The 20,805-nt window shown below is 57.1% G+C and overlaps 3 protein-coding genes across 11 annotated transcripts in view; 1 reads left to right on the top strand and 2 right to left on the bottom strand.

The window, feature by feature from the left end:
• CUNH11orf49 (chromosome unknown C11orf49 homolog) overlaps positions 1 to 1,328 on the top strand; it is a 149,539-nt gene extending 148,211 nt beyond the window's left edge. Inside the window, exon 9 of the mRNA XM_036326005.1 lies at positions 47 to 1,328. Within this exon, the coding sequence (XP_036181898.1) occupies positions 47 to 206 (160 nt within the window). The 3' untranslated portion in view covers positions 207 to 1,328. The remainder of the gene's footprint in view (positions 1 to 46) is intronic.
• Positions 257 to 10,773, bottom strand: ARFGAP2 (ADP ribosylation factor GTPase activating protein 2). 4 transcript variants are annotated; one of them, XM_036326000.1, is made up of 16 exons: positions 10,616 to 10,773; positions 10,327 to 10,445; positions 9,691 to 9,763; positions 9,060 to 9,191; positions 8,893 to 8,976; positions 8,017 to 8,098; positions 7,685 to 7,738; positions 6,591 to 6,643; positions 6,018 to 6,154; positions 5,785 to 5,916; positions 3,885 to 4,013; positions 3,674 to 3,808; positions 2,326 to 2,494; positions 2,079 to 2,172; positions 1,863 to 1,981; positions 257 to 1,469 (listed from the first exon to the last, which is right to left on the bottom strand). In XM_036326000.1, exons 1-16 carry the CDS (start codon positions 10,685 to 10,687, stop codon positions 1,449 to 1,451), a joined length of 1,605 nt encoding a protein of 534 aa, XP_036181893.1. In that variant the 5' UTR covers positions 10,688 to 10,773; the 3' UTR covers positions 257 to 1,448. The 4 variants fall into 4 exon arrangements, with proteins under 4 accessions (XP_036181893.1, XP_036181894.1, XP_036181896.1 ...); XM_036326001.1 differs by having other exon boundaries at positions 2,326 to 2,452; XM_036326003.1 differs by lacking the exon at positions 5,785 to 5,916.
• Positions 10,774 to 11,444: 671 nt separating this feature from the next.
• On the bottom strand, positions 11,445 to 20,016 carry PACSIN3 (protein kinase C and casein kinase substrate in neurons 3). 6 transcript variants are annotated; one of them, XM_036325992.1, is made up of 11 exons: positions 19,868 to 20,016; positions 16,593 to 16,665; positions 16,262 to 16,351; positions 15,965 to 16,121; positions 14,721 to 14,956; positions 14,465 to 14,620; positions 13,654 to 13,829; positions 13,394 to 13,514; positions 13,090 to 13,226; positions 12,328 to 12,446; positions 11,445 to 11,952 (listed from the first exon to the last, which is right to left on the bottom strand). In XM_036325992.1, exons 3-11 carry the CDS (start codon positions 16,313 to 16,315, stop codon positions 11,837 to 11,839), a joined length of 1,272 nt encoding a protein of 423 aa, XP_036181885.1. In that variant the 5' UTR covers positions 16,316 to 16,351; positions 16,593 to 16,665; positions 19,868 to 20,016; the 3' UTR covers positions 11,445 to 11,836. The 6 variants fall into 6 exon arrangements, with proteins under 6 accessions (XP_036181885.1, XP_036181889.1, XP_036181886.1 ...); XM_036325996.1 differs by having other exon boundaries at positions 19,980 to 20,003; XM_036325993.1 differs by lacking the exon at positions 19,868 to 20,016 and adding an exon at positions 19,611 to 19,785.
• Positions 20,017 to 20,805: the final 789 nt, after the last annotated feature.

The raw sequence follows: 20,805 nt of genomic DNA, 5'->3' as shown, positions 1-20,805 counted from the left end.
AGCCCCGGGGCCAACTAACACCAGCTCTTTCCTCCGCGTGCAACAGGGTGGTGAGGTCGAGGCTGCACCGGACCTCGAGGCAGCACAGGGCCGAGAAGCCAGGGGCCTTTGGCTTTCAGAGAAGAGACAAGCTGGAGGCCCTGGAGAAAGTGCCCTCAGCTTCGGCACGGACGCCCTACCCATATCGGTGGGAGCCCAGACAGTGAGGCGAGGGGCCTGCATTGGGCAGGGGGGCAGGATCCAGCGAGGACACCACTTCACTCAGACCAACGGGCCCAGGGCCCTGCTGGGGCTTTATTTGACACCACTATGTTTCAATACAAACAGTCCAGAAAGAAACTCCAGTCCCTTTGGGGGAGAGGGTGGTGGGAAGTGGTCTATGTTGCTTGGGAGCCTTACCCTCAACCCACAGAGGGTGCAGTGGGCCTACACTGCCAGCATGGCAAGGGAAGATGGCACCAAGAATGATACAGTGCATGGCCCAGTGACCAGGGGGCGAGGCTTACAGCTCTGTAGGCACCTCGTGCTCTCACTGGTGGGGTGCTGTCCAGGCCCCCCTAAGCCCAGGATGATGTAGAGGAAGAAAGCTGAGCCCCAGCAGCCTGCTTCCATCTCCACGTCCTCTGCATCCAAAGCAGGACACCACAGTGCAGATGAGACTCGCCACGGCCACCAAGCGGGGAAAAGAACAGAGTCTCGAGGGGACGGGTCCTGTAGTCCACGTGGACAATAAAGGACTCCAACACACCCAGGAAAAGTAACCTTCCCAAAGACCACTATAGAAAGGGGTGGTGGGACAGATCATCACTCTGGCCTCCAGTCTGATCCCAAATGACACCTTTAGGTACCGGGTCAAGTTTCTAGCCCTTAGTAAGGCCCAGACGAAGGTCCTTCGTCTCCCTTGCCCTCTCCTGGGGCCCAGAAGAGGCCAATGCAGCAGCAACAGCAGCAGCAAGTCCAGAGCCTCCCTCCTCTGGGGGCTGGTCTATAGCAGAACTCTTCCTAGACGTCCCCGCCGGTTCCAGAGGTCAGGGACCAAACCCCCAGACAACCTGGAAGGATCCTAGAGCCAGCCAAAAAGCCTTAAACTTCTCCCTTTCCCTATCAGAGAAGGGCTGGGCCCAGAATAAGCCATCCTGAGGAGATGCCCTCCCTCCCTCCCAGCATGGCAGGACAAGTGAGCAGCAGCTTTGGGAGCAGGACTGAAGGACAATAACCTAGCACACAGGAGAGAGGGTGTGAGGGAGAAGGAAAAAGGGCTCCATCTATAGGCAGAGGCCAAGGGCTGGTTCTGCCCATCCCCTCACCAGAGGTCCTCAAAGGCCACCCCACTCATACCACACATAAAGTAACAATTCCTCCCCAACCACAAGGCAAGCAGCCCTGGCCTGGTAATCATGAGGTTTTTGCTGCTGTCACCACCATATGCCTGCGCCATGGAGTTTGGGTCAGTAGGAACCATAGCGATCCTGGAAATGGGGGAAGAAAAAACTAAGTCAGCACCTCCAACCCAGCACGCACACCCTCCCGCAGCACACCGGACAGGACTGGGACTGGGGGTGTGGGGGAAACGGGCACCAATCTCACCATGGCAGAGATTGTTTTATTTTTTGTGACTCGGGAAAGGGGCTGTGGCCAGATCCCAAGGGGGAAGCCCTGCCCAATCTCACAGAAGCTGAGAAAGGAGAAAGTAGTGCAGGTGATAAGACGGGGGAAATCAGTGCAGCTGCCCTCCAGGAAAAGGAAAAGCTCTCCCTCAGGCTGAGGGGCTACCCGGCGGCAGTGTCCGGATGTGGTGAAGGCCAGCCTCCAGCACTACTCTTCAGGCCTCTCCCACTCCAAGTCAAGGAGCCCCGCCTCACCTGCAAAGAATTCATCACACCATTGGCCAGCACTGCCATCTTCCCGGCCACAGACTTGACACCCTGCTTAAACTGGGCAATGTCAGCTGTGGGGAGCACATTCCCCAGAGATACGTTGCCTGTAAAAGCAAGGAAAGGGGTGACCCCAAGGCCTGCAGGAAGCCCTTCCCCCTCTACTCACAGGACTCACTTGGTACCCACACCTCTGGTCCCTACCTGTTCCATGAGCTCCATCCATGTCCCCAAAGAGGTCTGAAGAGCTGATGGCACTACTGCCCGAGAGCTGCTGTAGCCGAGACCTGGCTTCATACTGTGGTGAAGAAAAGGCTGGGGATCTTTTTGCCGAAGTCCCAAGAACTCATACAGGCCAGCCACCCTAGTGCTAAAGCCCAAACTAGTGACAGGGAGGAAGGTCTTGCTTCTACCCGCTGCCTCTAGCCTCAGGGTGGACAACTCTACTCACCTCAGTATCCACCTCCCGCCCAAAGAACATGTCAGAGGAGATGGCTTTGGCTCCTGCGAATTTCTGACGTGCTTCACTGGACTCGAGGCCTGAGCTCCGGCTCTCCACTTCCTTCCGGTTTGTGACTCTGAGAGTGGATGTGGAACACCATCTCTGAACCTTCCCATTACTGTCAGGGGATGGTGTTACTATCCCATTGTGATCAGAGGCAAATCTGGGGGTGCTTACCAAGGCCCTATCTGACTGGCTCTGGAACTGAGGGGCCCTCTCCCCTGGATAAGGCCCCTCCCTTCTCCACATTGAAGCCAAGGCACAGAGAGCTGCTCTTAACTCCACTAGGTGGCGTGCAAGTGTGGTCTGGAGGGGACAAGGCTTCTGCCCCAACCACGACAGCTTCGTCAAGGTCTAGGGGTGTCTTAATGTCACTACTGCCACTCTCCTCCTAGGTACAACTGCCCGACACTGGTGACCATGTTTCAGTTGGCCTGGATTTATACTTACTCTCCTGGCATAACTATTAACAGCACCCCCTCTTACTCTCAAAAAGCATCCCAGTGTGGATGACAAGGTGTATGGTCACTCCTACTCAGCACTGACATGCACAGATGCTGGATAGGTGTTTCAAGTTTCATTACATTTAATCCTTTCAGTGGCCCTGTGAAGTCATTACTTATGTCCCCATTTTACAAAGAGATGAATTGCAGATAATTTATTAATAAAACATACTGCCCAGATTAAGATGGAATAAACTGTTAAGAAAATAAAATAAGCCCTGACCAATTTGGCTCAGTGGATGGAGCGTTGGCCTGTGGACTCAAGGGTCCCAGGTTCGATTCCAGTCAGAGGCATGTGCCTTGGTTGCGGGCACACCCCCAGTGGGAAGTGTGCAGGAGGCAGCTGATTGATGTTTCTCTCTCATCGATGTTTCTAACTCTCTATCCTTCTCCCTTACTCTCTGTAAAAAAATCAATAAAATATATATATTTAAAAAAAGAAAATAAAATAAGATGGGGCCAAAGACACATAACCCTTGGGAGGTAAGGATTGAAGCATAAAATCAGAGACCCCTCCTGCCAAAGAAATGGATCTTGAACAAGAGGCTGCTCGACCTTCCGTGACGATAAGCACAGCTCAAACCAAAGCCCGATTCCTGCACTGTCTGACCCGTAGCCACTAGCCACATGTGACTATTTAAACTTAAATGTAAAATGTAGCTCCTTAGTGACACTAGCCACATTTTAAGGGCTCAGTAGCCACATACCTAGTGGCTACAACATCGCACAGTCCAGGTACAGAACTCTTCCATCATGGAAAGTTCTACTGGACAGTGCTGCCCTAGACCACTCACCTTTCTGAAATAGGCCGGATGCTTGAGATGGTCACTTCTGGCTCCTTCTCCTCCATCTTGTCCATACCCCAGGTGGCATCTGTATCCCAGCGGGAAGCAAAACTTTCCCCCAAGGAAAAGGGGTTGTCCTTGTACCTAGGGAGACAGTGGAATGACTCAGAGAACCTGATGAGGAATATAATGGCCAAGTTTTCACCCCAACAAGTCTTACTTTGGGGGTCCAGAGGCGAAAGTACCAACATCATCAAATAAGTCCAACTGTGAGCGGGAGGATTTTGCACTCACTGGAGTTTCCTGCTCAATCACCTGCATCTCAGACAGCACCGAGTGGGAGACGGAGCTGCGGAGAAAGCAGAGCCGGGCGTGAGAGCGGTGGTGAACACTCGTGTCACCACCCAAGAAGGGACCCAGCTGCTGGCATAAGCGTGGGTTCTCCTTCACACCCAGAGCCTTCTCCCACTACCTGTGCACAGAACTGTGCTCAAAGGGAGAGCACACCCTTAACTTTCTACACCTGCTTTGTTTTTTCAGAGTAAGTGTTCCCTGCCAAACAACTAATAATGTGCACCAAGTGACAGTACTAACAGACTTGCTGAACTATGAGCCACATCCTTCACCAAGATGGACACAAGCAAACAAAAAAGAAGAAAAATGCCCCAGAACCAGGGAAATGAGCCTAATGGTATCAAAGGATTAGTTCTTAATTATCTCACCTGTTTTTTTAAGAAGAGGAGAGCACTAACAAGTACAGAGTCTAAGACCTGGGTCTGCTGTCCAGTTTCCAGCGAGAAGAGGCAGAGCTGGGCAGGCAGTACCAACTCTTGATGCCTCACTTTTTTACTGTGCTCTGCTCCACACAGGCTTTTTAGGGATTAATTTCATTGAAATAAATTCACACAAAAATATCAATTAGGAGTGAATATTTTGCAATAGGGCTTTAAATAGGGTGGGCTGGCTTTAAAGAAGATTCTCTTGCACTACAAAGAGGAAAAAAAACTGAAAAATTGTTCATATCCTTTAACCCAGTAATTCTTGTGACCAAAACAGGGCAGGGGAGGAGACCTAAAGTTCTTCTCGGGATTACAATTTTGTTTCCCTGATTAGCTGTGTTACACTAGTAGCACACAGACTGAAAGGGAATAACTGGAACCCAACCAGCATGGAACCCGACCAGCACATGTTCTGACAAATCATCTTCTTCCAGAGAAGTAGAGCATGATGGCCAAATATACTGAATTTGGAATCAAATAGTTCTATGTTCAAAACCTATTGGTGTCAATTACTAGATCTGTGGGCTTCAGGCAAGTTGCTTAAATGCTCCGAGTGCCAATTCTCTCATCTGTGAAAAGGGGTCACAATACCTTGTGCATAGGACTGCTATGTTTAAGTCCATATGGTCAATGGCGGAGCTCACGCCCCCTCAAGGAGCAGCCACCACTCAGCATAAGCTGACTGTAGCCAGGATTGCTGGCCCCAGCGCTGTCAGACTTTCCAATTTTAAGAGATAAAAAACCTAGTACTACTGAAATCTCCAGATATTAACTCTTAGTTGGAGAGCAAACAAAATGCATACCAAAACTGGTTTGCAGCCCTTGTTTTTAAGAAACCACAGCAACACAACATCCCGAAACAGAAAGCTTACTGTCCAACCCGAGGACACTTGAGTGTCTGGGGTTGTTTCCAGGTGTTGGTATCTGGCAGCACCACTGGCCTAGTGGGCAAGGGTCAGGGATGCTAAAAGCCCTGCAGTTCTCAGAGTTCTTGAAAAATACAGAACTGCCCCCCGCCCTCCTAAAGTGCCATCAGCACTCCCATTAAGAAACACGGAAAAAAAGAAACAAAACAAAACAAACAAAAAAAAAAAGCACCACTATCCCAGTCTCTTGAATCTATTGAAAGAGCACCTGATCCTGAGTCTCATTCATTCGACAAATATGAGCACACACCTACTGTCCCGAGCACTGTACTAGGTGCCTTAAGACAATAAACAGAACCATCTACTCAGCCTCGAAGGAAGACTAAGCCTAGAACCCCAACTGCTGGGAAGAACCTGCAGTGGTTCCCGGGAGAACAATGGAATTTCTATGCCGCACCCCAGAGCTGAGTCTCACCTTCGCGACACCAAGCCCATGCCCAACCTCTCTGCCTGCTCTCGCTTCTTCCCTTCCAGATTCTGTAGCTGCTTCTCCTCCTTCTTGCGGTCAATCTGGAGCTCCTGGTAGGCCAGACGCATGGAGGCAACCCTTGGAGGAAATAAACGTGTCAGAGGCCAGCACCCATCCTGACCTGTCCCACCTGCCCACCCAACCCCACAGGAACCAGGGCCCCTCTGGCAAACACTCACACGGACTCCTCGGCCTGCTTCTTGGCATCAGCCACCTGCTGCTCACGGAGCTTCTCTGCCACCTGGGCCTGCCGCTCAATCTCGCTGAAGCTCTGGCTGCTCACCTTCTGGGCCCCTAGGCCTTTCTTGGCACCCAGCTGGGAAGAGAATCATGTGATGGGGGCCTTGCCAACCACAATGTCCCCTGCTCCCTCCCAGGCACTCTAGCACACCCACACGGTTCCTTTTTAAAGTCCAGGGTAAAAAATAGGAGTCCAGTCAGCATGGTCGAGAGGGAGAACAGGGGCTCTGCTAGAGCTGGGCCTGAGGTGACTCACACAGTCCCAGCAGAGGCCTCAGGGCCTGATGTCTACCAGACCAGCATGTCCCAAGCACACTGTGTGCACAATCTCGGACTCCTCCAGGAGCCCCTTGAAGATAGGCATCTTCACAGCCCTTGCACAGATAAGGTTCTGAGAAGTTGAGGACCTTTGCCAAAGTCACATAACCAGTGACTGGCAGGGCCAAGGGGTGAACCCAGGCAGGCTGACTCTGGCTCCTGACCACTCTCCCATACTGCCTCTCCCCACCTACCCCTTTCTTAGTGGCTGCTGGCTTCTTCTTGCCAATGAGGGAGGTTTTCATTTCTGCATGAGAAACAAGGTGAGGCATGAGTGAAGACAAAGGGAGGTCAGAGGCAGCAGCTCAGTCCACACCATGCAGTTTCCTGGCAAGAGCTGCTAAAAAGAATAGCTTCGGGCAGGGAAGGCAAAGCTGCCACCACCAGTTCCAATTAATGGTGTCAGGATAGTCTAAGCCTAAGACAGACAAGATTAAGGGATTCCCAGTAGATTGAGACAAGAACTAGACCTGAAGCAGCAGAGACAAAGTCCCTGAACAAATATGAGGACCACTAGGCGGGGGCAGATGCCAAACATCAGCCTCAGTTCCTAAAGCAGGGAGCTGCGTGCAAGGGGCTAGGCTCCCCAAGTGGCTGTTGGTTACCTCTGGCAGGAAGGGCCCCTTTAGGTGACAGATACATGGACTCTGGAGAGAAACAGACTGTGGCTAACAAGGGGCCCACCCAGAGCCTCCATGTATTTCCCAAGCCCAGAGGCCTCTACAGAGCCTTGCTTTAGACCAAGTCATGCCAGCCTTCTCATGTGATCAGTCTGACAGTCTCCTGCTGGCTTCCTGCCCCAACCCCCAAAGGTCAACAGAACAAACCGAGGTCAGCAAATGGACTGTTCACCCTGAACCAGAAGGACACTAAAGAGTAGCAAAGACCTGAAAGGCCTCCCTGGCTAAGAAAGGACAATGTCACCTCCAGCCTTGAGCAGCTCAGAGCTGTCCCCCCATCCCATGAAATGGACCAGAAGGCCAACCCTGCCTCAGACCTCAGGGTTAGATGTCCAGTCTCAAGCTGGCCTTTCCACACTTTGGCTAGAGCCAGCCCCACACCAGGAGGCCAACCCAGGCCTTACACACCAACCCACCCAGGTTCATCAATTCAAAGGCCTGGCTCTCAAGCCCTTGCAGTTGATGTTGAAGCCATGAATTCAACACCAGTCCCAGTCCAGAGAGGTAAGATGCTCAGTGTCCTGGGGCCTCAGTCCATATGACTAGGCAGGAGCAGATCTGAAAAGAGCCTCTCCCAGTTACCCCACCCCACCAACTGTCATACTGACCCAGAGTTTTGGGTGAGGTGCCAAGCAGGTCCGTGTTGGGGCCATGCTCCGGCTCTGTGGATGCAATGGTGGGAGTTAGGTATAAGGCTCAAAGCTTCCTGTGACTTCCCTTTAGGGAGATGAGGGGACAAGAGTAGGAGGCACTGGCTTTCCTCAGCTGAGGCCACCAAAAGATAAAGGAATGCCCATTACTCTCTCCAAAGAATTAAAATGCATCCCAGCCCACCCAGAGATATAGGACACTCCCTACTCCTATTCCCTTGACCAGATGTCTCAACTCAGAGGCCTTTGCCAGGACCAGGGCTCCTGGTTGGACTCTGGGCTGAACTCACGTGCCAATCCACTGCTTTCTGTAGACAGGGCTGGCTGCTCGGGCTCTGCGGGGTCGGTGGCTGGTACATCCCAGGCAGGGGGCTGAAAAGGAAGCCAGATCACAGACACCTCAATGAGATGCAGGGAGCACAAAGAACCTACAAGTATCTTCTGGACACCAGGCCCTACTCCAAGCCCATGAGGAAAGGAGACTGACAGATAGTGAGTACAATTATAGTTGCTATTCACTATGGAAGAAAGAAGTAGGAAACTAGCAGCCACTTCCACCACTCCACTATTTACTCAGACCCATACCCCTAATTTAGTAACAACTAACAACTAGTAGGCACTTACCATGTGCCAGGCACAAGTCTAACAGCTTTTCACATACAACAACTTTAATTATCACAACAAACCCTGTAAAGTAGTTACATCTCTACTGCAAAGACTGGGTTTTGACAGGTTAAGTGACTTCGCCACATCCTGGAAATGCCAAGTAGAGGAGCTGGGATTCAAACTGACAGAGTCTCACATCAGCCCCGGCGCCAGGGGAGGGGGAACCTCCGCCCAGGGTGGGCTTCCGAGGAGGTTCCTTTCACTGTCCCGGCCACAAGTGCCTCGCTGACAGGGGAAGAGTCCAGGAAAAGCTGCTGGAGGCTCCCCACACCGCTAGAGCCTTCAAGATGCTGCTCCTCCTCCCTAGCGCCCGTCCACAGACAGGGGTCGTTCCTAAGGAGGGCCACACTGCACACCTACTCCGGGAGGAGGAGGCACCTGGGCCTGTCTGAGGTATCACACCAAGGCGAATGGGAGCCATGCCCAGGATCACAGACGGCCTTGGCCAGTTCACCACCTGTCAGCAGCCATCACGGGAAACAGTCCTTGTGGGTACTCACTTGAGTGTGTTCCATGAAGAAATCAGAATCCTTCCGCTCCGGAGAGTGACTGGGGGGAGCACCACTCATGTTGTCTATCCAGAGCTGGAAAGGACCAGACACGCTTCAAACAGGGCTCTGAATATCCCTCCTCATCACACCGCCCCAGCCCGGGACCAGGCACTCACATCGGTGCCATGCCTGGCCAGGGCTGCACTTCCCAGCTGCCGGATCTTTTCCCGGTACATCCGGGCAGCTCGGCTATCATACTTGGTGTTGGCATCACTGGCTGTGCATCCATGTTGGCGGAAGAAAGCTGTCTGGAGAATAAAGAGAGGAGAGCGTGCTACAGGTGATTCTCCCCGGAGCAAAGTAAAAAGCAGCCCCTTCTAACAGCCCAGTTACAGGAGGTGTTATCCTGTATAAACAATGGAGGTAAAGTTCTTCACGGAGGTAAAGATACTCAGGAATCCCTGAGGAAAACAGGGACCGAGGCCCAGCCCTCACTCAACCCCGCCTGAGGACAGCATGCCGTCCCCGCTGTGCCCATCCTCCACCCATCCAGGCCGAGACCGAGATGGCTGGGGGCCCCAACTCCCTCGGCCTTCCCCCGGGAACCTCTGTCCGCTTTAGTTTCCATCTGAAGCCCCTCTGAGAGGAACAGTGACCCATTTCCACGCTTAGAGAGCCATGGACAGCGCTGCCATAGCCCAAAGAATCCTCTGAACAGAGAAACTGGGGGGCCTCCTCCGGGGTCACGGTCAGGTTAGTCCCGGGCGGGAGAATGAGGGCAGAGAGGATCGCGGGGAGGGGCTTTACCGCATTGGCATTCCCGCCGACCTGCATGCACCTCAGCTGGAACCAGCTCCAGTTGGAATCCAACTCTGTGGACCTGTGTGCAAGGCTGCGTGTCACCAGCAGACGCGGGGGCGCTTCCCTGCAGACCCGGCCTGCCTGTGGTCTCGGGCGGCAGCACCCGCCCCTCCCGGCCCCCCCGCCACCCCATGTCCTCCCCTCCTCCCTGCCCACCAAAGCTCTGCTCCTCAGCCTCAGAGTCAAACGGGCGCTAATTATTTTCCAGATCAGAGAGGGCGGTTGAATTCTCAGGCCCTAAGCTCGGACCTGGCTTTCTACTTGAGGACGGCCGGTCTCACTTCAGACGTACTCGACCAATACGTCAGCAACGACAAGGGCAGTGCAGCTAATTTTTCTCCAAACCGAACGTCCGGAGAGTCCAGTTTGGCCGCCAGGAAAGAAGGGAGTTTGACCCAGACGCGGAAACGCACTGTCTGGGGTCAGGGGTCTACGCAGGCGATGCCCTCCCGTGGGAGGCTACCGGACCCCGGCCGGGAGGTTTCTGAACACCGACTTCAGGACCGTCCAGGTCGCCACTCTGCCCTGCTGAGCGCACAGCCCTGGCCGGGTAGAAACACAGCCGCCATAAGGAGACCCCACCTGATGAAGCTGAGATGGACACCCAGGGAGCGGTGCACCCCGGAGCAGTCAATGCACAAGAAAACACCGTACGTGATGCTGGCCCAACTCGGATTCTTGGCGCCACAGTCGAAACAGGCCTGGATGGAGGAGGCGATGAGCGAATGATCAGGGACCCCGAGCGGAGGCCGGGCACTGACACCCAGGAAAACTGCCCACGTCCGCCCCCTCTCCTTCCCTCGGGCCCCGGGGGAGCCGGGAGAGTTCCTCTCGGCCGGCGCTAGACCCCGCGCGCCTCCCGCTCAGGCACCTTGTTGGTCGGAATTGCGCGAAGCCTCTTAAAAAGGGTTTGGATCTCGGTCTTGCTCGGCTCGGACGCCATTTTCTCTCCTTCCCAGACACCAGCGCGACTGACGGGCCCCGTCGCGGGCCAATCCGCGGCCGCGAAGGCGGGGCACGAGGTCGGCCTCCGCGGCGCGAGGTGCCGGCGAGGGGTGGGGCGATTCGTCCTGAGCTGGACCAATGAGCGCCGGCGGGACCGACGCAGACGTCAGAGCCCCGCCTCCTCAAACCACGCCGCATCGACGCTGCGCCCGCCGGGGCCAATCCGCAGCCAGGGCGGTGCGACGGCGCCCTGCTGGGCCGGCCGGCGGGGCGGGGCTGGCGGGAGGGGGCGGGGCTGGCGGGCGAGGGCGGGGCGGGAGGGGCGGGGCGGGGCGCTCCCCTCCCCTCGGAAGGTGGAGTCGCCTCCCAGCGGGCGTGAGCTGCGAGTCGGGGGATCCGGGCCGTAGCTGGGGCCGGTTCCAGCGGGTGAATAATGATTAACAGTCCTACCAAGCGCTCAAGGTGCCACAGGCCCGAAAGGGAAGACAGACTGGCTAGGCCGCCCCCACCAAGCTCAGAAGTCGGCACCCCGCCTCGAGCTTTGGCCGCCTCACGCCAACCAAACCTGATGCTAGCCTCTTCCACCCAAGGTTAGGGTACCATCTGGCCAACCTTTGCCCAACCCCCGTCCCCGTAACATTCTCTGGGCCCACGGACCTCCCCTCAGTGCCTCTCTCCCCCAACGCCTTCTGCAGCCTGGCAAGGGTGGAGTATCATAAAAGATGAAAATAAATAAATAAATAAATAGGTGCACACAAGCCTGAAAATGCTTTTTTATTTTTTTCAAGTTTAATACACACTAGAACAAGCCACAAAAGAGTGTTGCTAGCTCAGAACGACACTCACCTCAAGCCCACCCCAGGAACCCCAAAACGCAGAGACCAGGAATTGGGTCCATGGCTCCTGGGGAGACCAAACACTCCTGGGGAGGCCGAGGTACCCTGAACCCTTCTGTGACCTCCTGACCTCCCATTACCCACAGCCTAGACTCAGTCGGCCCCTCCCCTCCCTGACTCCCAGGACTTCCTCCCTCCTCCGGGGACAGAGGGACAGCAGGGGCACTGGTTCAGGGCCCTCGGGTCCGGCTGTCCAGAAGCTGGGCTCTGGCTCAGGGTGGAGAAACATTGCAGAAGGGCTGCCAGGGCTGTCAGGCCCCCACACACTCCACGTAATTGGCAGGGTACAGGCCAATGCGGCCGCTCTGCAGCTGGCCCTGGCACCAGCCCTGCTCGTCCTCCTCGCTCATCTTCAGCAGCTCCTCCCCTGGGAGAAGGGGGGTTGGTCATTGCCAATTGCCCTGGCCCAGCCCCGTTGTTGCAATTGGGTCAAGGACTGAGGGGGGCAGGCAGTAACCCAGAGAACCCAGCTAGGGGAAGAGACCTGGCTCAGGCAGAGGGAGGTCCCAGTCAGCAAGCCACCCCACCCCAGGCCCTGGATGCAGCAGTCGGACCCCAGCTGGAGGTTTCGAGAGGCAGACACTCTGACTCCTGCAGACTGGACCCAGAGCAACCTTAAGAGTCAGAGAACTGACCCTTAAGAAGTAGGTGTCTGGCTTCCCTTTGCCACCCCCTTGTTCAAGACAATAAATGGGGAGGGAAGGTTGAAGCCTGGAAAGGCAGGAAAGGGGTCCCAGGGTACCTGCTCGGAAGCTCAGCTCATCAGCTTCCTGGCCAGCGTAGTCATAGAGCGCCCGCACCCGCACCCCAGTGGCAGCCTTCCGGGGGGTGTCCTCATCTGACCACTCCTCATCCTGCCCACTGCGGGAGAGGGGAGGCAGAAGGGGCAGGCTCAGGGCATAAGGAACACCTTGACCGAGAGAGCCTGGGACCCACAGTCAAGGGCCCACCCCCGGGAGGGACCCTGGGAGAGGCAGGTGGGGAAGAACTGGAAGATAGCCTGGCCTCTGCCACACCTGCCTGTGAGCTCAGGGCTTCCTGCCACACAGTGCTGACATGAGCAGTAAGTGAGAGGGAACGGGGGAACACCTGGCAAACCTAAACCACCAAGAAAACTGGCATTACAGCCACTCGGGAGGTCCAAGGTCCCTGACTCTCATTTTCTTTGTTTGTTTTTTAAATCCTCACCTGAGGATATTTTTCCATTGATTTTTAGAGACAGTGGAAGAGAGAGAGGGAAAGACAGAGAGAAACTCTGATGTGGGAGAAACATTGATTGGTTGTCTCCTGCACGAGCCCTGAGGAGGAGCCTACAACCAAGGTACGTGCCCTTGTCCGGAATCAAACCCAGGACCCTTTGGTCCATAGGCCGACGCTCTATCCACTGGGCCAAACTGGCTATGGCTCTGACACCCATTTTCAACCCACTTCAGGTGTGAAGGGAATGAAGGAAAGGCGGGCAGGGCAGGGGCCAGAGCTGAACAACCAAGTTTCTGGCTCTCACCCTGGGGACACGGGGGACTGAGGTGGGGGCACAGCACCATCTCTTGTGGGCCCGATGCTGGTCAGAGTAACCTCATCAGGGCTCCGGCCACCCTTCTCCTTCCGGTTTATTGTCCTCTGTGTGTCCAAGGACCACTCCTGTGGGGACAGTGCTTAGGGTCAGGCTGGGCTGCAGGCTGTGGTGGCATCCAGGGCCATCCAAATCACCTTCACCTCTTCATCCCAAGTCCTGGCCTCCCTCCTGAGGTCCAGGCTGAGCCCCATGGGAGTCCATCCCATCTCCCAGCCCCACCTGGAACACATACCTCAAACTGTGGCCAGTGCGTGGCCATGCCCGGCCCGTGGGTGCTACGCCACCAGCGCAGATCCTGTTCGTCACTGGCTGCCTCGATACCCTGATGCAGGTCTCTGTGGAGCTCATGGAACCTGTGGCCCAAGGCACAACCCTCAAACTAGGAAGCCTTGGGCCCTTGCACCTCCTTAATCTCTTTCAGCCCAGCCAGAGCCCAAGGGAGTGGAAGAGACCCAGCAGTTCCCCAGATCTGCATGCCCACGCAGGCCATACCTCTCACTGCTGGAGAGGTCGAGGTGCTGGTGTAAGGTGAGCAGCATATCCTTGAAGAAGAGAAGCCGCTGGCGCTCAGCAGCCTGGCAGGTCTCGAAGGCCTGTTCCATGTCTTCCATGTAGCGTGGGGTGTAGCGATGCAGCTCTGCCAGCGTCTGTTCATACTGGGCTTTTGTCTGGGTGGGGGAGGAGGGGACCTGGTCAGCACGAGACCTCCTTCCACTTACGATTCCGCTAGTATTTACTGAGTACCTGCCATTGGCTAGACCCTGGGCTAGGCACCAGGGGCAACCAGTCACAAGGTCTGGCTCCTGCCCCTAACAGCCTAATAAGAGAGGTGACATTTGGGCACAGCAGCATTTAGAGTCTGGTGAGTGAAGACTAAACGTGAGAGTAAGAAGAGATGGAGAGTGAAAAGTGAGATGGGGTCCACCCAGGAGGGGGTGGAAGAAATCAAGGAAGGCTTCATGGTGGAGGAGGAAACTGACCAGCACCTCAGGGGATGGGAAGATTTGGATATGCAGAGCTAGAGGAAAAGGCATTCTGTCAAAGCAACCAACATGAAAGGTGGTCCCAGGTGGAACACTGGGAAAGGAAGGGAGCTGGGAAGGTCTAAGCTGCTAAAATTATCCCAATGCCTGAGCTTGCACCGTTTCTTTCCCTGGATAAAGCATCGTCTTTTCTCAGGTTCCTCCTTTAAATGGTAATCTGGAGAGAGGGTGGCAGGTGAGGACGAGAGCAGGAAGAGTGCTGGGGACCGGGAACGGCATTCAGGAAGCCCTGAGCTGGGCTAGCCCATCCATGGCGGTACCTTCTCGGCCTCCTTGGTGCAGCGGTCCACCCGCACCTGCAGCTTGCGCAGCTGGTCCTGTGAGACCGTGCTGTCTGCCTTCGCGTGGCTCTCCCGAGTCTGCGCTGTCTTCTCCTCCTTCCGGGCTCCGTGGTAACTCTTCTTGGAGGCCTCAACCTGGCACACACAGGGACAATTCTGGACCCAGCACACCACACCCCAGGCCCGTGGACTTAGTAAGGAGCAGGCCACTGCTGCGCATCCCTCCCACGCTCACCTCCTTCAGCCTCTTCAGCCAGGGCTTCTGGGCCTTGCGAAAGCTGTCCTCTGCCGCCTTGCTCTCTCGGAAGCCACCCAGCACTGGCCGGTGGAAGGCCCCCCGCTGCCAGGCACGCACCCGCTCACTGTCCTGCCCATGAAGCTTCTCCCGAACCTCCAGGTGCAGCGCGCTCAGCCGCTCAGCCGCCGTGAAGAAGGCATGCCAGGCCTTCTCCAGCGTGCCATACTGGGGGCCTGCAGGGAGGCATGGGACTTAGGCCAGGCCAGGAAAGCCACCAGAAACGAGCCCCCCGCCTCCCCCAGGTGCTATTCCAGGCGCCAGGCACGCAGTGGGGATGCAAAGAAGAGCAACGATGTCAGCTGCTGCTTACTGCATACCCGCTCTTGTGCCTTGACATACCAGATCTCACTAAACCCTTGCCTCATCCACCACCATGAAGACAGTGTCATGATCAACTGTTAACAAGTGAAAAAACCGGCGGCCCACACTAGTGAAGTTTACTGCCCAGAGCGTGACAGCTGCAAGTAGGACTGAGATTCAGATCTAGCCTGTGGCATAAACTCTATACTCTGTTGCCTCAAAAGGAGGAACCAGAGTCTGTTCCCAGGGAAGGCCGATAGTTAGGGTGGAAAGATCCCATATCAGAAGGCCTGGCTCCAGGTTAAGTTATTCCTAGCTGTGTGGCTTCAGGCAAGTCTTAGCTTCTCTGAACTTCCGAATGTCCTCTAGAAAATGTGTACATCAAGCCTGTCTCCATCACAGGGTTGTTAGAAATATCAAATGACTCGTGACTGTACTTAGCAAACACTAACAGCACTGCCATGAGAATTACCAGGAGGATCTTCCCTTTAACAGGAAAGCAGACACGAGAGCCTCAACCTTCCACCACAGGTGCAAAAAGAAGCTGCCCCAGCCCTAGCTGGTTGCTCAATGGTTAGAGCACCTGCCTTGGCACCGGAGGGTCTTGTGTTCGATTCCCCGTCAAAGGCACATACCTGGGTTGCAGGTCTGGTCCGCACCCCCTCCGCACCCCATTGAGGCGTATGGAAGGTAACCATTTGATGTTTCTCTCCCCCCCCTCGCCCCCGCTCTCTTTCTTCCCCTCTCCCATACATTCTCTCTAAAAATCAATGGAAAAATATCCTCATTTCTTGGTTGAGGATTAAAAAGAAGAAGCTGCCTGCCTGATCTCCCCACATTGGTAGCTCTCTGCTCCCTGCTAGGCCCATATGCCGGCTCACCCTTCTCCACGGTACCCCTCCATTTTCGGGCCCAGTCAGCCAACTGCTGGGCGTAGGCCTTCTCGATGCGGGCACGCTCCTGGAAGCAGCTGACCAGGTCCCCGCACAGCCGATGCCCGTCTTCCACCCGCTGCACTGTCCGCCTGTAGTTGCCAGCCTGGGGTATACATGGAAAGGGCGGAGTGGCCAGGGAGAAGCCCCCTGTGGGGCTGGCGCTGCCAGCTAGACAACCCCAGATAGGAGGCTGAGCCCAGAGGGGTGGGCATGACAGTGCCACCCCCAAACCCATCTGCTCACCTCCCAGAAACTGCCCTCTAGGGCCTCCCCTCCAGTGTCCTCCTCTGGAGCCATGGTGTCCCTGCAGCACGGAATGGTGGCAGGCGGGGGCTGTGGAGTACAGAGGTAAGCAGAGAAGCTGGGCACATGCTTTCTGGGAGAGCAAGAGGCCCTCTCCTGTCCCTGGGCTCACCCCCACTGCCATCCCACCACCCCTGGGGCTGTTGTAACTAGGACTTAGCAGGCAGGGGTCTGGGAGTCCCCAAGAGGGGCCAGGATAGGGGCAAAGATGGCGGTTTCCAAGCTCCTTCTCTTACCCTGGGTCTGCCCTCCCCCATCTCACCCCATGTACCTGGAGCCTAGAGATCACTTCAGGGACCTGGCTGTCCAACTCTCAAAGCTGCCACTGTGACTCTGCCTGGAAGCTAATGAGAGCAAAGCAGGGGGTGAGGGCGGGGACCTAGACCGTCCAGGGCGGTGCCCAGCTCCCCCAATATAGCAACTGCTGTCAGAAGCGCCAGATTCCAGCCAGGAGAATGCCAGGCAGGTCATCCGATCCAGCCGGGGATTAGATGGCAGGCGGGGGTGGGTGGTGGGCAGAGGGCCTCACCACCCTGACTGCAGATGAGAAAGAGGACGCCTGCCCCAGCCGGGGTCCTGCCGCCTTTCCTTGAACAACAAGGAGGTCCTTTTCCAGACCAGGCCAAGTCAGAGGGTGCCCAGCCACTCTTCCCTGTGCTGGGAAGGACTGAGAGCCCAGAGGCCCGAGTCCCATCTTGGCCTCGTAAGGGAGCCTCAGATCCCTCCTCAGATGGAAATTCTGCCCCCTGGTCTGTTTCTGTGCCAGGGCTGGTATAACACTCAAACCAAGCAATGAACAGCAGTATGAGGGGCCTGACGGTCACAAGGAGACTCATCCTGGCCCCAGCATCTGAGGTCCCACAGGGCTCTGTGGGTAATGAGCAACTCAGCCCCACCCTCAAAAAGCTCAGAGTCTGCGACACCATGAGGGAGTCAGACAGGTGACGGGCCAGTTATGAGTATTCTCCAGAATCACAGAGCAGGGCAAGGCGGATTCCTACCCACACCACCACCCCAGGGGCGAGAGGACACCGTGGCACGTGGCCACTCCCTTCCTGCCTCTGCGCAGGGTCTCAGCTGTCCGAGGCAGCCACTCGGGCTCCTAGAAGGAAATCGCATCCTCCTCTGAGCAAGCCCAGGGGACTCCGCCAGGCCCATTGAGGACGGAGGACAGAATGTGCCTGTTGCCCCCAAGCAAGGCTTCATCGCAGTGCCCCTTCCACACTGACAAACCTCTACCCGTTCTTCCTATTCAAATCGAGGCATCCCATCCACAGCCCCACCCACCATCCCCATTCCCACAGCCCCTCTGACCCCTCAGTCAGGGTATAAATCCCACAGGATCTGTCCGCAGCCGTTGACAGACTTCCTGAGGGTCCAATTTGGGTTCCTCCAGGCACTGGTGTTAGTAGTTGAATGAAAACACAAATGTCATTCCCCTGAAGACCAGGAAACCCACAGCTACAGCAGCTGTGTGAAAGGTTGGCCTGTGCGAGCTTCCCCCCCTCCCCCCCTCAGCTAACAGGAGAGCTCAGGCCTGCAACGGAGGTGCCTGGGCACAGAGTAGAGCCGCTAACCCCACCAGGGTCCTCAGCACTTCACCTTGCTTCCTCTTGAGTCTGTCCCACTTGCCAACCAGATGGAGCTGCGGCTGTCAATCACCGGCCTTTGGGGCATCCCAGTCAGGCATCCTGGGGCCCCAGCCCCCAGCCCGCCCCAGCTCCATGCTCCCAGCTCCCTGGAGAGCTGCCCCCGGCCCATTCCCTCTCTCTGGCCCCAGAACAGAGCAAGCTGTGTGCAGGGCTGGCACTGCTCCCTCCAGCCTCCCAGAACAAACACAAGACCCAGCCCCAGGCACAGCCAGGCCCCACAGGCCCGGCTGGATCTAGCTGTAGGGGTGGGCCTTGCACCCTGGACCTCCCGATCTCAGCAGAGACGCAGAACGGTCCCCAGAACACCCTGCCACAGACAAGAGCTCAGAAAGCAGATAATGAAAGCTTCCTGGCCCAGGGAGTCAGCACCTACTGGACCCCTAGAAGTCGGCTAGGACTTGGCAGGGTCTCCTCATAGCTGCCTGGGCCAAGGTAAGGAATCCTGGGGTTCAGGAAAGAACCCACTCTCCCTACCTGAGGCAGGTAGGTAACCCCGGCCCAGACCTGCCCTCCCCCTTCCCAGAAGCTGGAGGCAAGCCCCTGGGAGGGAGTACTGCCTTCCTGCCCTGCCCAACCATCCTGTCCTGAGTCACAGGCTGCACCCAAGGCCTCTTCTTCCAGCTGCCCCTCCCGGAGAGCCGGCAGCCCTGAGTTGAAGGCACGGAGGGGGCGGCAAACATAGGGACGCCTAGGCTACAGCGCTGGAATCAGTGGCCAGGGCGGCTGGGGGAGGGGGTGGCGCGGGGAAAGGGGAGGAGGCAGGGCCTGGGAGGGGCATAACAAAGGGGCACTTTTGGAAACCCGACCTGCCTGCCGAGGTGCCTGCTCCCCGATGACGCACTCCAAACCCGGACCTTCCACACCAAACCTCGGAGCCCAGGGGCTGGCGGGCTCTGCTCTCAACCCTGTGGACGTCGCCCTTCGACCGGCCCCTCTGGCCAGCCGGGTGCTGCACAACTCAGAGCCATGAAGCCCAAGCGGAGCTGCCAGGCCAGGCCCAGCCACGGAGGTTCCCGGACTTGTTGGCCAAACTTGTCGAACTCGGTCTCGGCGGGGGTGGGGCCGGCCGATCACTGCTGAGGGCAGGGGGACTCGAGATGGTGGCCCGGGCAGCGGCCCCGGGAACTGGAGCTCTTTGCAGAGGGCAAAAGGGTCGCCGGGGAGCGAAGGCCCTTTCGGGGGCCCCAGGACGATCTGGAGCCCTGAAGAGGCCCCAGGAGATGGTGTACCCTCCGGTCCCGAAGCCCCCTCCCCCGGGCCGGCCTGGGAGATTTCAGGGTGCGCGCCGCCGGCGCAGATGAACCACCCCCTCGGTTCAGTGGCAACTCTCCGTCCACACACCGAGCTGGGTGGCCAGGGGCTCCGGGGGCGGGAGTCGGTCCCACTGCAAACTTCAGGGGTGGGAGCGAGGGGAAGGCGGGCTCCAGCCGGAGCTCCCGCCGCCACCTTCCCGCGGTCTCCGCGCTGCCGCACTCACCGCGTCCTCCCTGCGCGCTGGGGTGAGTTGGGGTCCGGCCACGCTCCTGCTGGAGTCCTGACGCTCCGGGCCCTGACCGCCGCCTCCCGGAGCGCTCCGGGCCCTCCCCCGGGAAGCCCAGCCCCCGGCCCCGCCCTCTCCTCGCTGCCGCGGCCCCTACCCCACCGTCCGTCCGCAGGCGCGGGGCCGCTGGCATCGCGGCGACCGGCGGCTCCCGGGACCCGGGCCGTGAGTCGCGGCTCCCGCGTGAGAAGTGCCAGGGCCGACTCCCCAGGGTGGCGCCGAGCCGCTGCAGGGCGTCCGATTTCAGCTTTGCCCCTCCCCGGCTTTTGCGGAGCCTGGGAGACTTGTGGAAGCGGGAAGGGACCGGCGCATGGACATCCTTTGGAGGGAGGTCTGGGGGCTACACCGCCTTACATTTTTTGCAGATCACAGACTCCTTAGAAGTTAGCTCCGACGTAGCTCACCACCATCCCCTGGTGAGCATTAGGATTTCCATTGTGCAGATGCAGAAACTGAGGTCAGATACCTTCAGCGGCTTGCACGGGATCTGCAGTGGGGCAGGGCCGGGACTCCAACTCCAGCCCGGCCTGCCAACCTGAGGCGCATTCGGAAGCCTGGGACCCGCACGCGGTAGGGGTGGGGCCAAAAGGCAAGAGCTCCTCCCCCTCCGCGTTCTTATTCCCACATTTTGTGTCACTCCTGTATTCACTTTTAAGTCCTTTCGCCCCTCCACCGCCTGTGTCGGGCACCAGCCTGGGTGGATTTTTCCAGATCCCCACAATGCCACCCCACCCTAAACAAATCCCTTCTTTCTCGCGCCCGTGTCCCCACCCCGGCATTTTTTCGGAGCCTGCCCTCTGTTATTTATATCCACAGGAGCGGCCCAAGAATGTTCCGAAGCTGACCTAATCGCCACCTGCTCAGCTACCTCTCCCCTCCCGCTCGCTCCTGCGCTGGTGACCCGGCGGCCGCGTCCTCCCCTGGCAGGCGAGAGGGGGCTCAGGCCGGCGAGGTCGGACGCCCGGGGGCTCGGAGGATCCAGACCGCGCAAAGTCGCTCGGGGTTGGAGAGCCGGGTGCCCTCCCAGGAGTGCGCCCTCAGGGGGAGGACGCGGAGCTCTGGGAAGCCCAGGGTCACGTTCTCTCTCCTTACGCACTCGATACACACCGACACCCGCCCCCTCCCGACACACACACACTCCCAGAGGAGTGTGAGTACGTGTGAGCGGATTTTTAAACCGTAGCTTTAAAAATAGCGAAATTATGTTTCTAGTAAACCCGGGAGGAATTACTGGCGCGTTCTTTGTGCAGATAAATCCGCTCATAAATTGGAAAGGGCCAGAAGGGAATGAA

The sequence above is a fragment of the Myotis myotis genome, unplaced genomic scaffold (genome assembly GCF_014108235.1).
Source record: "Myotis myotis isolate mMyoMyo1 unplaced genomic scaffold, mMyoMyo1.p scaffold_m19_p_10, whole genome shotgun sequence".
Taxonomy (NCBI): Eukaryota; Metazoa; Chordata; class Mammalia; order Chiroptera; family Vespertilionidae; genus Myotis; species Myotis myotis.
The sequence above is the reverse complement of the archived record's forward strand: the minus strand, read 5'-3'. Positions and strand labels throughout refer to the sequence as shown.

Coding starts and splice junctions, on each gene's coding strand:
- ARFGAP2 (XM_036326000.1), bottom strand. CDS start 10,687: ATGGCGTCCGAGCCGAGCAAGACCGAGATCCAAACCCTTTTTAAGAGG. Junction 9,764..10,326: donor GTCCATCTCAGCTTCATCAG/GTGGGGTCTCCT, acceptor CCTTGCACACAG/GTCCACAGAGTTGGATTCCA. Junction 9,192..9,690: donor TCGGCGGGAATGCCAATGCG/GTAAAGCCCCTC, acceptor TTTATTCTCCAG/ACAGCTTTCTTCCGCCAACA.
- PACSIN3 (XM_036325992.1), bottom strand. CDS start 16,315: ATGGCTCCAGAGGAGGACACTGGAGGGGAGGCCCTAGAGGGCAGTTTC. Junction 14,957..15,964: donor GAGGGGTACCGTGGAGAAGG/GTGAGCCGGCAT, acceptor GCCTCCCTGCAG/GCCCCCAGTATGGCACGCTG. Junction 13,227..13,393: donor CGCACTGGCCACAGTTTGAG/GTATGTGTTCCA, acceptor CTGTCCCCACAG/GAGTGGTCCTTGGACACACA.